At 48.9% G+C, this 12,839-nt stretch overlaps 1 protein-coding gene across 1 annotated transcript in view; it reads left to right on the top strand.

The window, feature by feature from the left end:
• The window catches only part of LOC127930072 (SH3 and multiple ankyrin repeat domains protein 1-like), a 117,999-nt gene extending 105,658 nt beyond the window's left edge, over positions 1-12,341 (top strand). The window contains exons 16-20 of the mRNA XM_052519171.1: positions 10,776-10,858; positions 11,137-11,261; positions 11,397-11,532; positions 11,610-11,690; positions 12,194-12,341. Coding sequence (XP_052375131.1) covers positions 10,776-10,858; positions 11,137-11,261; positions 11,397-11,532; positions 11,610-11,690; positions 12,194-12,234 — 466 coding nt within the window. The 3' untranslated portion in view covers positions 12,235-12,341. The remainder of the gene's footprint in view (positions 1-10,775; positions 10,859-11,136; positions 11,262-11,396; positions 11,533-11,609; positions 11,691-12,193) is intronic.
• The last annotated feature ends 498 nt before the right edge of the window (positions 12,342-12,839 follow it).

Here is a 12,839-nt window from a genome sequence, read left to right as displayed (position 1 = left end):
CAGTATTGCTTCGTTCAGTTACGTGGTAGCCTCTCCCTACCTCTGTCTCTCTCTCACCTCTCTCTCTCTCTCCTACCTCCCTCTCTCTCTCCTACCTCTCTCTCTCTCTCTCTCTCTCTCTACCTCTCCTACCTCTCTCTACTCTCTACCTCTCTCCTACCTCTCTCTCTCTCCCCTACCTCTCTCTCCTACCTCTCTCTCTCCTACCTCTCTCTCTCGTACCTCTCTCTCTCGTACATCTCTCTCTCCTACCTCTCTCTCTCCTACCTCTCTCTCCTACCTCTCTCTCTCTACCTCTCTCTCTCCTCTCTCTCTCCTACCTCTCTCTCCTACCTCTCTCTCCTACCTCTCTCTCCTCCCTCTCTCTCTCTCCTCCTACCTCTCTCTCCTCCTCTCTCTCTCTCTCTCTCTCTCCTACCTCTCTCTCTCTCTCTCCTCTCTCTCTCTCTCTCCTCTCTCTCTCCTACCTCTCTCTCTCCTACCTCTCTCTCCTGCCTCTCTCTCCTACCTCTCTCTCTCCTATCTCTCTCTCTCTACCTCTCTCTCTCGTACCTCTCTCTCCTACCTCTCTCCTATCTCTCTCTCTCCTACCTCTCTCTCCTAACTCTCTATCTCCTACCTCTCTCTCTCGTACCTCTCTCTCTCTCGTACCTCTCTCTTTCTCCTACCTCTCTCTCCTACCTCTCTCTCTCCTACCTCTCCCTCTCTCATCTCTATCCTACCTCTCTATCTACCTCTCTCTCCTACCTCTTATATGTATATGTAATATATATATATGTATGTAATATATGTATATATAGCATATATGTAAATATATATATATATGTATCTTGTCTTATATATATATATATATATATGTAAATGTATATGTGTAATATATGCTATCATATGTGCGCATGTATATCCTACCTCTCTGTCTCTACCTCTCCCTCCACTAATCTTTCTCCTACCTCTCTCTCTCCTACCTCTCGCTCTCTCTCCTACCTCTCTCTCCTACCTCTCTCTCTCTCCTAACCTCTCTCTCTCTCCTACCTCTCTCTCTCTCCTACCTCTCTCTCCTACCTCTCTCTCCTACCTCTCTCTCTCTCCCTCTCTCTCCTACCTCTCTCTCTCTCCTACCTCTCTCTCTCCTACCTCTCTCTCCTACCTCTCTCTCTCTCCTCTCTCTCTCTCTCTCCTACCTCTCTCTCTCCTACCTCTCTCTCTCACCTCTCTCTCTCCTACCTCTCTATCTCTCCTCTCTCTCTCCTACCTCTCTCTCCTATCTCTCTCTCTCTCCTACCTCTCTCTCCTACCTCTCTATCTCCTACCTCTCTCTCTCCTACCTCTCTCTCTCCTATCTCTCCCTCTCCTCCTTCTCTCTCCTACCTCTCTCTCTCCTACCTCTCTCTCTCTCTCCTACCTCTCTCTCCTACCTCTCTCTCTCTCTCTACCTCTCTCTCCTACCCCCTCTCCTCCTCTCTCTCCTCCTCTCCTACCTCCTCTCTCTCTCTCCTACCAACCCCTCTCTCTCCTACCTCTCTCTCTCTCCTACCTCTCTCTCTCTACCTCTCTCTCTACCTCTCTCTCTCCTACCTCTCTCTCTCTCTACCTCTCTCTCCTACCTCTCTCTCTACCTCTCTCTCTACCTTTCTCTCTCTCTCTACCTCTCTCTTCTACTTCTCTCTCTACTCTCTCTTACCTCTCTCCTCTCTCTCTACTCTCTCTATCTCTCTCTCTCTCTACTCTCTACCTCTCTCTATTATCTCTCTACTCTCTCCTCTCTCTCTACTCTCTCTCTCTCTACATCTCTCTCCTACCTCTCTCTCTCTCGTACCTCTCTCTCTCCTACCTCTCTCTCTCCTACCTCTCTCTCCTACCTCTCTCTCTCTCTCTCTCTCTCTCTCCTACCTCTCTCTCCTACCTCTCTCTCCTACCTCTCTCTCTCCTACCTCTCTCTCTCTCCTACCTCTCTCTCTCTCTCTCTCTACCTCTCTCTCTCTCTCTCTCTCTCCTACCTCTCTCTCCTACCTCTCTCTCTCTCTCTCTCCTACCTGTCTCCTACCTCTCTTTCTCCTACCTCTCTCTCTCCTTCCTCTCTCTCTCTCTCTCTCTCTCCTACCTCTCTCCTACCTCTCTTCTCCTACCACTCTCTCTCCTACCTCTCTCTCTATCCTCTCTCTCTCTCCCTCTCTCTCTCTCTCTCTCTCCTACCTCTCTCTCCTACCTCTCTCTCTCTCCCTAACTCTCTCTCTCCTACCCCTCTCTCTCTCCTCTCTCCTACCTCTCTCCTACCTCTCTCTCTCTCCTACCTCTCTCTCTCTCCTCTCTCTCTCTCCTACCTCTCTCTCTTTCTCTCCTACCTCTCTCTCCTACCTCTCTCTCTCTCTCTCTCTCTTACCTCTCTCTCTCCTACCTTTCTCTCCTACCTCTCTCTCTCGTACCTCTCTCTCTCGTACCTCTCTCTCTCCTACCTCTCTCTCCTACCTCTCTCTCTCCTACCTCTCTCTCTCTCGTACCTCTCTCTCTCCCTCTCTCCTCCTGCCCCTCTCTCTCCATGTATGAATTAAATATATATATATATATCATATATATATATATTTATCTAAATATATATCATATATGCAATCGCATATATCTCTATATATATATATATATGCATATATATACCTCTCTCTCTCTCCTACCTCTCTCTCTCTCCTACCTCTCTCTCTCTACCTCCTACCTCTCTCTCCTCTCTCCTCTCCTACCTCTCTCCCTCTCCTACCTCTCTCTCTTTCTCTACCTCTCTCTCCTTTCTGCCCTCTCTCTCTCTCTCTCTCTCGTACCTCTCTCCTCCTACCTCTCTCTCCTACCTCTCTCTCTCCTATACCTCTCTCTCCTACCTCTCTCTCCTACCTCTCTCTCCTACCCCTCTCTCCTACCTCTCTTCTCCTACCACTCTACCTCTCTCTCTCTCTCTACCTATCTCTCTCCTGTCTCTCCTACCTCTCTCTCTCTCTCCTACCTCTCTCTCTCCTACCTCTCTCTCTCCTACCTCTCTCTCTCTCTCTACCTCTCTCTCTCTCCTCTCTCCTTCCTCTCTCTCTCTCTCCTACCTCTCTCTCCTACCTCTCTCTCTCTCCTACCTCTCTCTCTCTCCCCTACCTCTCTCTCCTACCTCTCTCTCTCTCTCCTACCTCCTCTCTCTCTCCTACCTCTCTCTCCTCCTACCTCTCTCTCTCCTCTCTCCTACCTCTCTCTCCTACCTCTCTCTCCTACCTCTCTCTCTCCCCTCTCTCTACCTCTCTCTCTCCTACCTCTCTCTCTCTCCTACCTCTCTCTCTCTCCTCCCCCCTCCTCTCTCTCTCTCCTCTCTCCTCTCCTACCTCTCTCTCTCCTACCTCTCTCTCTCTCTCCTACCTCTCTCTCTCTCTCTCTACCTCTCTCTCTCCTCCCTCTCTCTCTCTCCTCTCTCTCTCCTACCTCTCTCTCTCTCCTACCTCTCTCTCTTTCTCTCTCTCTACCTCTCTCTCCTACCTCTCTCTCTCTCTACCTCTCTCTCTCCTCTCTCCTACCTCTCTCTCTCTCCTCTACCTCTCTCTCTCTCTCTCTCCACCTCTCTCTCTCTCTCCTACCTCTCTCTCCTACCTCTCTCTCCTACCCCTCTCTCTCTCCTACCTCTCTCCTACCTCTCTCTCCTACCTCTCTCTCTCTCTCCTACCTCCTCTCTCTCCTACCTCTCTCTCTCTCCTACTCTCTCCTACCTCTCTCTCTCTCTCTCTCTCTCTCTCTCTCTCTGTCTCCTACCTCTCTCCTACCTCTCTCTCTCTCCTACTCTCATGTCTCTCTCTCCTGCCTCTGTCTCTCTCCTACCTCTCTGTCTCTCTCTCCTACCTCTCTCTCTCTCTCCTACCCTCTCTCTCTCTCCTACCTCTCTCTCCTACCTCTCTCTCTCTCTCTCTCTCTCTCCTACCTCTCTCCTACCTCTCTCTCTCCTACCTCTCTCTCTCTCTCTCCTACCTCTCTCTCCTCTACCTCTCTCTCGCTCTCTCCTCCCTCTCTCCTACCTCTCTCTCTCTCCTACCTCTCTCTCTCCTACCTCTCTCTCCTACCTCTCTCTCTCTCCCTACCTCTCTCTCTCCCTACCTCTCTCTCCTACCTTTCTCTCCTACCTCTCTCTCTCCTTCCTCTCTCTCTCTCTCTCTCCTACCTCTCTCTCTCTCCCCACCTCCTACCTCTCTCTCTCTCCTACCTCTCTCTCTCCTACCTCTCTCTCTCTCTCTCCTACCTCTCTCTCTCCTACCTCTCTCTCTCCTACCTCTCTACCTCTCTCTCCTACCTCTCTCTCCTCTCTCTCTCCTACCTCTCTCTCCTACCTCTCTCTCTCCTTCCCTCTCTCTCTCCTCCTCCTCTACCTCCCTCTCCTCTCCTCTCTCTCTCCTACCTCTCTCTCTCTCTACCTCTCTCTCTCTCCTACCTCTCTCTCTCTCCTACCTCTCTCTCTCTCCTACCTCTCTCTCTCTCCTACCTCTCTCTCTCTCCTACCTCTCTCTCTCTCTCTCTCCCTCTCTCCTACCTCTCTCTCTCTCTCTCTCTCCTACCTCTCTCTCTCTCCTCTCTCTCTCCTACCTCTCTCTCTCTCTCCTACCTCTCTCTCTCTCCTACCTCTCTCTCTCTCCTCTCTCTCTCTACCTCTCTCTCTCTCTCTCCTCCCCCTCTCTCTCCTATCTCTCTCTCCTACCTCTCTCTCTCCTACCTCTCTCTCTCTCCTCTCTCTCTCTCTCCTCCCTCTCTCTCTCTCCTTCCCCTCTCTCTGCTTCCCCTCTCTCTCTCTCCTACCTCTCTCTCTCTCCTACCTCTCTCCTACCTCTCTCTCTCCTACCTCTCTCTCCTGCCTCTCCTCTCTCTCTCTCCTACCTCCTCTCTCCTCTCTCTCTCCTGCCTCTCTCTCCTACCTCCTCTCTCTCCCTGTACTCTATCTCCTACCTCTCCTGCCTATCTCTCTCTCCTACCTCTATCTCTCTCTCCTACCTCTCTCTCTCCTACCTCTCTCTCCTACCTCTCTCTCTCATCTCTCTCTCTCTACCTCTCTCTCTCTCCTACCTCTCTCTCTCTACCTCTCTCTCCTACCTCTTCTCTCCTACCTCTCTCTCTCCTACCTCTCTCTCTCCTACCTCTCTCTCCTACCTCTCTCTCTCCTACCTCTCTCTCTCGTACCTCTCTCTCCTACATCTCTCTCTCCTACCTCTCTCTCCTACCTCTCTCTCTCCTTCCTCTCTCTCTCTCTCTCTCCTACCTCCCTCTCTCTCTCCCTCTCTCCTACCTCTCTCCTACCTCTCTCTCAATCAATCAAATTTCAATCAATCAAATTTTATTCATATAGCCCTTCGTACATCAGCTGATATCTCAAAGTGCTGTACAGAAACCCAGCCTAAAACCCCAAACAGCAAGCAATGCAGGTGGCTAGGAAAAACTCCCTAGAAAGGCCAAAACCTAGGAAGAAACCTAGAGAGGAACCAGGCTATGTGGGGTGGCCAGTCCTCTTCTGGCTGTGCCGGGTGGAGATTATAACAGAACATGGCCAAGATGTTCAAATGTTCATAAATGACCAGCATGGTCAAATAATAGTAAGGCAGAACAGTTGAAACTGGAGCTGCAGCATGGCCAGGTGGACTGGGGACAGCAAGGAGTCATCATGTCAGGTAGTCCTGGGGCATGGTCCTAGGGCTCAGGTCAGTTGAAACTGGAGCAGCAGCATGGCCAGGTGGACTGGGGAGAGCAAGGAGCCATCATGTCATGTAGTCCTGGGGCATGGTCCTAGGGCTCAGGTCCTCCGAGAGAGAGAAAGAAAGAAGATAATTAGAGAACGCACACTTAGATTCACACAGGACACCGAATAGGACAGGAGAAGTACCCCAGATATAACAAACTGACCCTAGCCACCCGACACAAACTACTGCAGCATAAATACTGGAGGCTGAGACAGGAGGGGTCAGGAGACACTGTGGCCCCATCCGAGGACACCCCGGACAGGGCCAAACAGGAAGGATATAACCCCACCCACTTTGCCAAGCACAGCCCCCACACCACTAGAGGGATATCTTCAACCACCAACTTACCATCCTGAGACAAGGCTGAGTATAGCCCACAAAGATCTCCGCCACGGCACAACCCAAGGGGTTGCCAACCCAGACAGGATGACCACAACAGTGAATCAACCCACTCAGGTGACGCACCCCCTGCAGGGACGGCATGAGAGAGCCCCAGTAAGCCAGTGACTCAGCCCCTGTAATAGGGTTAGAGGCAGAGAATCCCAGTGGAAAGAGGGGAACTGGCCAGGCAGAGACAGCAAGGGCGGTTCGTTGCTACAGAGCCTTTCCGTTCACCTTCCCACTCCTGGGCCAGACTACACTCAATCATATGACCCACTGAAGAGATGAGTCTTCAGTAAAGACTTAAAGGTTGAGACCGAGTTTGCGTCTCTGACATGGGTAGGCAGACCGTTCCATAAAAATGGAGCTCTATAGGAGAAAGCCCTGCCTCCAGCTGTTTGCTTAGAAATTCTAGGGACAATTAGGAGGCCTGCGTCTTGTGACCGTAGCGTACATGTAGGTATGTACGGCAGGACCAAATCAGAGAGATAGGTAGGAGCAAGCCCATGTAATGCTTTGTAGGTTAGCAGTAAAACCTTGAAATCAGCCCTTGCTTTGACAGGAAGCCAGTGTAGAGAGGCTAGCACTGGAGTAATATGATCAAATGTTTTGGTTCTAGTCAGGATTCTAGCAGCCGTATTTAGCACTATTTAGCACACGTATTTAGCATTTAGTGCTTTATCCGGGTAGCCGGAAAGTAGAGCATTGCAGTAGTCTAACCTAGAAGTGACAAAAGCATGGATTAATTTTTCTGCATCATTTTTGGACAGAAAGTTTCTGATTTTTGCAATATTACGTAGATGGAAAAAAGCTGTCCTCGAAATGGTCTTGATATGTTCTTCAAAAGAGAGATCAGGGTCCAGAGTAACGCCGAGGTCCTTCACAGTTTTATTTGAGACGACTGTACAACCATTAAGATTAATTGTCAGATTCAACAGAAGATCTCTTTGTTTCTTGGGACCTAGAACAAGCATCTCTGTTTTGTCCGAGTTTAATAGTAGAAAGTTTGCAGCCATCCACTTCCTTATGTCTGAAACACATGCTTCTAGCGAGGGCAATTTTGGGGCTTCACCATGTTTCATTGAAATGTACAGCTGTGTGTCATCCGCATAGCAGTGAAAGTTAACATTATGTTTTCGAATAACATCCCCAAGAGGTAAAATGTATAGTGAAAACAATAGTGGTCCTAAAACAGAACCTTGAGGAACACCGAAATTTACAGTTGATTTGTCAGAGGACAAACCATTCACAGAGATAAACTGATATCTTTCCGACAGATAAGATCTAAACCAGGCCAGAACATGTCCGTGTAGACCAATTTGGGTTTCCAATCTCTCCAAAAGAATGTGGTGATCGATGGTATTAAAAGCAGCACTAAGGTCTAGGAGCACGAGGACAGATGCAGAGCCTCGGTCCGATGCCATTAAAATGTAATTTACCACCTTCACAAGTGCCGTCTCAGAGCTATGATGGGGTCTAAAACCAGACTGAAGCATTTCGTATACATTGTTTGTCGTCAGGAAGGCAGTGAGTTGCTGCGCAACAGCCTTTTCTAAAATTTTTGAGAGGAATGGAAGATTCGATATAGGTCGATAGTTTTTTATATTTTCTGGGTCAAGGTTTGGCTTTTTCAAGAGAGGCTTTATTACTGCCACTTTTAGTGAGTTTGGTACACATCCAGTGGATAGAGAGCCGTTTATTATGTTCAACATAGGAGGGCCAAGCACAGGAAGCAGCTCTTTCAGTAGTTTAGTTGGAATAGGGTCAGTATGCAGCTTGAAGGTTTAGAGGCCATGATTATTTTCATCATTGTGTCAAGAGATATAGTACTAAAACACTTGAGCGTCTCTCTTGATCCTAGGTCTGGCAGAGTTGTGCAGACTCAGGACAACTGAGGTTTGGAGGAATACGCAGGTTTAAAGAGGAGTCCGTAATTTGCTTTCTAATAATCATAATCTTTTCCTCAAAGAAGTTCATGAATTTATCACTGCTAAAGTGAAAGTCATCCTCTCTTGGGGAATGCTGCTTTTTAGTTAGCTTTGCGACATTATCAAATAGGAATTTCGGATTGTTCTTATTTTCCTCAATTAAGTTAGAAAAATAGGATGATCGAGCAGCAGTGAGGGCTCTTCGGTACTGCACGGTACCGTCTTTCCAAGCTAGTCGGAAGACTTCCAGTTTGGTGTGGCGCCATTTCCGTTCCAATTTTCTGGAAGCCTGCTTCAGAGCTCGGGTATTTTCTGTGTACCACCAGGGAGCTAGTTTCTTATGAGAAATGTTTTTAGTTTTTAGGGGTGCAACTGCATCTAGGGTATTGCGCAAGGTTAAATCGAGATCCTCAGTTAGGTGGTTAACTGATTTTTGTCCTCTGGCGTCCTTGGGTAGGCAGAGGGAGTCTGGAAGGGCATCAAGGAATCTTTGTGTTGTCTGTGAATTTATAGCACGACTTTTGATGGTCCTTGGTTGGGGTCTGAGCAGATTATTTGTTGCAATTGCAAACGTAATAAAATGGTGGTCCGATAGTCCAGGAAAAACATTAAGATCGACAACATTTATTCCATGGGACAAAACTAGGTCCAGCGTATGACTGTGACAGTGAGTGGGTCCAGAGACATGTTGGACAAAACCCACTGAGTCGATGATGGCTCCGAAAGCCTTTTGGAGTGGGTCTGTGGACTTTTCCATGTGAATATTAAAGTCACCAAAGATTAGAATATTATCTGCTATGACTACAAGGTCCAATATGAATTCAGGGAACTCAGTGAGAAACGCTGTATATGGCCCAGGAGGCCTGTAAACAGTAGCTATAAAAAGTGATTGAGTCGGCTCCATAGATTTCATGACTAGAAGCTCAAAAGTTAGCAACACCTCCGCCTTTGCGGGATGCACGGGCGATATGGTCACTAGTGTAGCCTGGAGGTGAGGCCTCATTTAAAACAGTAAATTCATCAGGCTTAAGCCATGTTTCAGTCAGGCCAATCACATCAAGATTATGATCAGTGATTAGTTCATTGACTATAATTGCCTTTGAAGTAAGGGATCTAACATTAAGTAGCCCTATTTTGAGATGTGAGGTATCATGATCTCTTTCAGTAATGACAGGAATGGAGGTGGTCTTTATCCTAGTGAGATTGCTAAGGCGAACACCGCCATGTTTAGTTTTGCCCGACCTAGGTCGAGGCACAGACACAGTCTCAATATATATGCCATATCAATGGTGATAGCTGAGCTGACTACACTGACTGTGCTAGTGGCAGACTCCACTATGCTGGCAGGCTGGCTAACAGCCTGCTGCCTGGCCTGCACCCTATGTCATTGTGGAGCTAGAGGAGTTAGAGCCCTGTCTATGTTGGTAGATAAGATGAGAGCACCCCTCCAGCTAGGATGGAGTCCGTCACTCCTCAGCAGGTCAGGCTTGGTCCTGTTTGTGGGCGAGTCCCAGAAAGAGGGCCAGTTATCTACAAATTCTATCTTTTGGGAGGGGCAGAAAACAGTTTTCAACCAGCGATTGAGTTGTGAGACTCTGCTGTAGAGCTCATCACTCCCCCTAACTGGGAGGGGGCCAGAGACAATTACCAGAGACAATTACTCGATGCCGACAGCTGATATGCACGCAGAAGCTATGTTGCGCTTGGTGATCGCTTGGTGATCTCTGACTGTTTCATCCTAACATCGTTGGTGCCGACGTGGATAACAATATCTCTATACTCTCTGCATTCGCCAGTTTTAGCTTTAGCCAGCACCATCTTCAGATTAGCCTTAACATTGGTGGCCCTGCCCCCTGGTAAACAGTGTATGATCGCTGGATGATTCGTTTTAAGTCTAATACTGCGGGTAATGGAGTCGCCAATGACTAGAGTTTTCAATTTGTCAGAGCTAATGGTGGGAAGCTTCGGCGTCTCAGACCCCGTAACGGGAGGAGTAGAGACCAGAGAAGACTCGGCCTCTGACTCCGACCCGCTGCTTAATGGGGAAAACCGGTTGAAAGTTTCTGTCGGCTGAATGAGCGACACCGTTTGAGCTTTCGTACAGCATTTCCTTCCAGAAACAGTGAGAAAGTTGTCCGGCTGCGGGGACTGTGCCAGGGGATTTATACTACTATCTGTACTTACTGGTGGCACAGACGCTGTTTCATCCTTTCCTACACTGAAATTACCCTTGCCTAACGATTGCGTCTGAAGCTGGGCTTGTAGCACAGCTATCCTCGCCGTAAGGCGAGTACAGCGACTACAATTAGAAGGCATCATGTTAATGTTACTACTTAGCTTCGGCTGTTGGAGGTCCTGACGAATCGTGTCCAGATAAAGCGTCCGGAGTGAAAAAGTTGAGGAAAAAATAAATAAATATATGAACAGTAATTAAAAAGTGAAAACCGTAAAGTTGTCAGTCAGCAAAATAGGTTGGCAACAAAACACACAGCAACTCGAAAACAAGCCTGCAAGTTGTGACCGGAAATGACGTCGCAAAGATACAATCTTCACCTCTCCTACCTCTCTCTCCTACCCCTCTCTCTCTCCTACCTCTCTCTCTCTCTCTCTCTCTCCTCCCTCTCTCCTACCCCTCTCTCTCTCCGACCTCTCTCTCTCCTACCTCTCTCTCTCCTACCTCTCTCTCTCTCCTCCCTCTGTGTCTCTCCCCATCTCTCTCTGTCCTCTCTCTTAGTGACTATATCATCAAGGAGAAGACAGTGCTTCTGCAGAAAAAAGACAGTGAGGGTTTTGGCTTTGTGCTGAGAGGAGCCAAGGGTAAGGAAACACGTGCGATCAGCTGTTGATAGATAGACAGTCAGGCAAACAGACAGGCCTTTAACACACACACACACACACACACACACACACACACACACACACACACACACACACACACACACACACACACACACACACACACACACACACACACACACACACACACACACACACACACACTTGGACAGTCTCACTGTGCTGCCAGGGCTTCATCAGTCTAGTTATTACAGTGGTTATGACATAATGCTGGTTACCCCTCTGTTCTCTGTCTTCAGCTCAGACCCCCATCGAGGAGTTCACTCCCACCCCAGCCTTCCCAGCACTGCAGTACCTGGAGTCTGTCGACGAAGGAGGCGTGGCCTGGAGAGCCGGTCTGAGAATGGGAGACTTCCTCATTGAGGTGTGTGCTGCTAGGGCATAATGGGAGCTGAAGTTGGATTCTTCACAATGACTGTTATTATGAAAAATCACCCTCTCTAACCAATTACATGGACTTCTTCTTCTTCCCCTCTATTCCCCCCCCCCCCCCTCTCAGGTGAATGGTCAGAATGTGGTGAAGGTGGGACACAGGCAGGTGGTCAACATGATCAGGCAAGGTGGAAACGCCCTCATGGTCAAGGTTGTCATGGTGACACGCAACCCTGACATGGAGGATGGCCAGAGAAAGAAAAGTAAGAGACAACACAGGGTCTGGAACTACGACAACGATGATGGCGACGAGGATGATAATGCTTTCCTTTCTCCACAGTCCCCCAGCAGAGTAAAAGACTAAGCACTCCGGCCATCGCTCTCCGCTCCAAATCCATGACCTCAGAACTGGAGGAGATGGGTAAGACATGGGGGATACGGGTTGGGTTCTGGGTAGAGACAGGAAAGACAAGGACAGAGGAGGGAGGAGACCAGGAACATACGGAGAGGGAAAGAGTATCCAGAAGGAATACAAAGGAATGTAGAGGGAGATGTACGTCTGGAGATAGAGAGAGATGATGAGAAGGTGAAAGACAGGAGAGATGGGTAGAGCTTAAGATGCATGAAGTGAAAAAGCCAGAGAGGCCTAAAGAAGAAAGAACCCACTGGGCACAGACGTCTGTTCTACGTTTCAACCAGTGTGTGCCCATTGGGAAAGGAAAGGCACAAAGGGAATACAAAGTCACAGAGAGGTGGGCTGTGATGGACAGAGGGAAGAAAAGGAGGGCAAGCAAGAGAGGCAGAGAAGTGACACTGTCATGTACTGTCTGAGTGTCAGGGAAAGGTGTCAGAACCTTAATGGTGACAGCATTGTTAGGGTACCAACATGGATGAGAGTCTCAATGCATTTCACTGTTCTTTCAGAGGTTCCACACTGTCACTTCCAGCACCCCCACTACAGGTAACCCCTCAAACAATGACCCCACCCACCCCTGATCCTTTTCACTGCGCCCCCTTTTACCCCCGCACCCCCAGCCCTATAACCCCCGCACCCCCCAGCCCTATAACCCCCGCACCCCCAGACCAGTCCCACATCTCCACAAACACACCTACCCTGGCTGAGTGTGTTGTTGCCAGGGTAACACTGCAGGGGGTGGGTGTCACTCTGAGGGAGACTACTGTAGATGCTGAGGTCTCTACTGAGCATGCTCACTTCACCCATGATGATGATTTATGGGAGCAGATAATATGAGAGGCAAGCGGGAGCCTCTGAGTATTTCCTATCTGATCCTAGGTCAGATTCCAGCTCATTCCAACAGACTCCCATATGTCCCTCTCTCTTACAAGCCAGTCTGCTGGGACATTACTCCTGTCCTCAATACACACTGCTTATTATCTCCTCTAGTGCAGAGCCAGGATAAGATCCAGATGGTTGGGTAACTACTAGCTTACTGTACCCCTGACTATCCCCCCATCACCCCTCTCTGTGGTCCAAACCCCTGACTATCCCCCCAACACCCCTCTCTGTGGTCCAAACCCCTGACGAACACCCCAACACCCCTCTCTGTGG

The sequence above is a fragment of the Oncorhynchus keta genome, chromosome 5 (assembly GCF_023373465.1).
Source record: "Oncorhynchus keta strain PuntledgeMale-10-30-2019 chromosome 5, Oket_V2, whole genome shotgun sequence".
NCBI classification, from domain to species: Eukaryota; Metazoa; Chordata; class Actinopteri; order Salmoniformes; family Salmonidae; genus Oncorhynchus; species Oncorhynchus keta.
The sequence above is the reverse complement of the archived record's forward strand: the minus strand, read 5'-3'. Positions and strand labels throughout refer to the sequence as shown.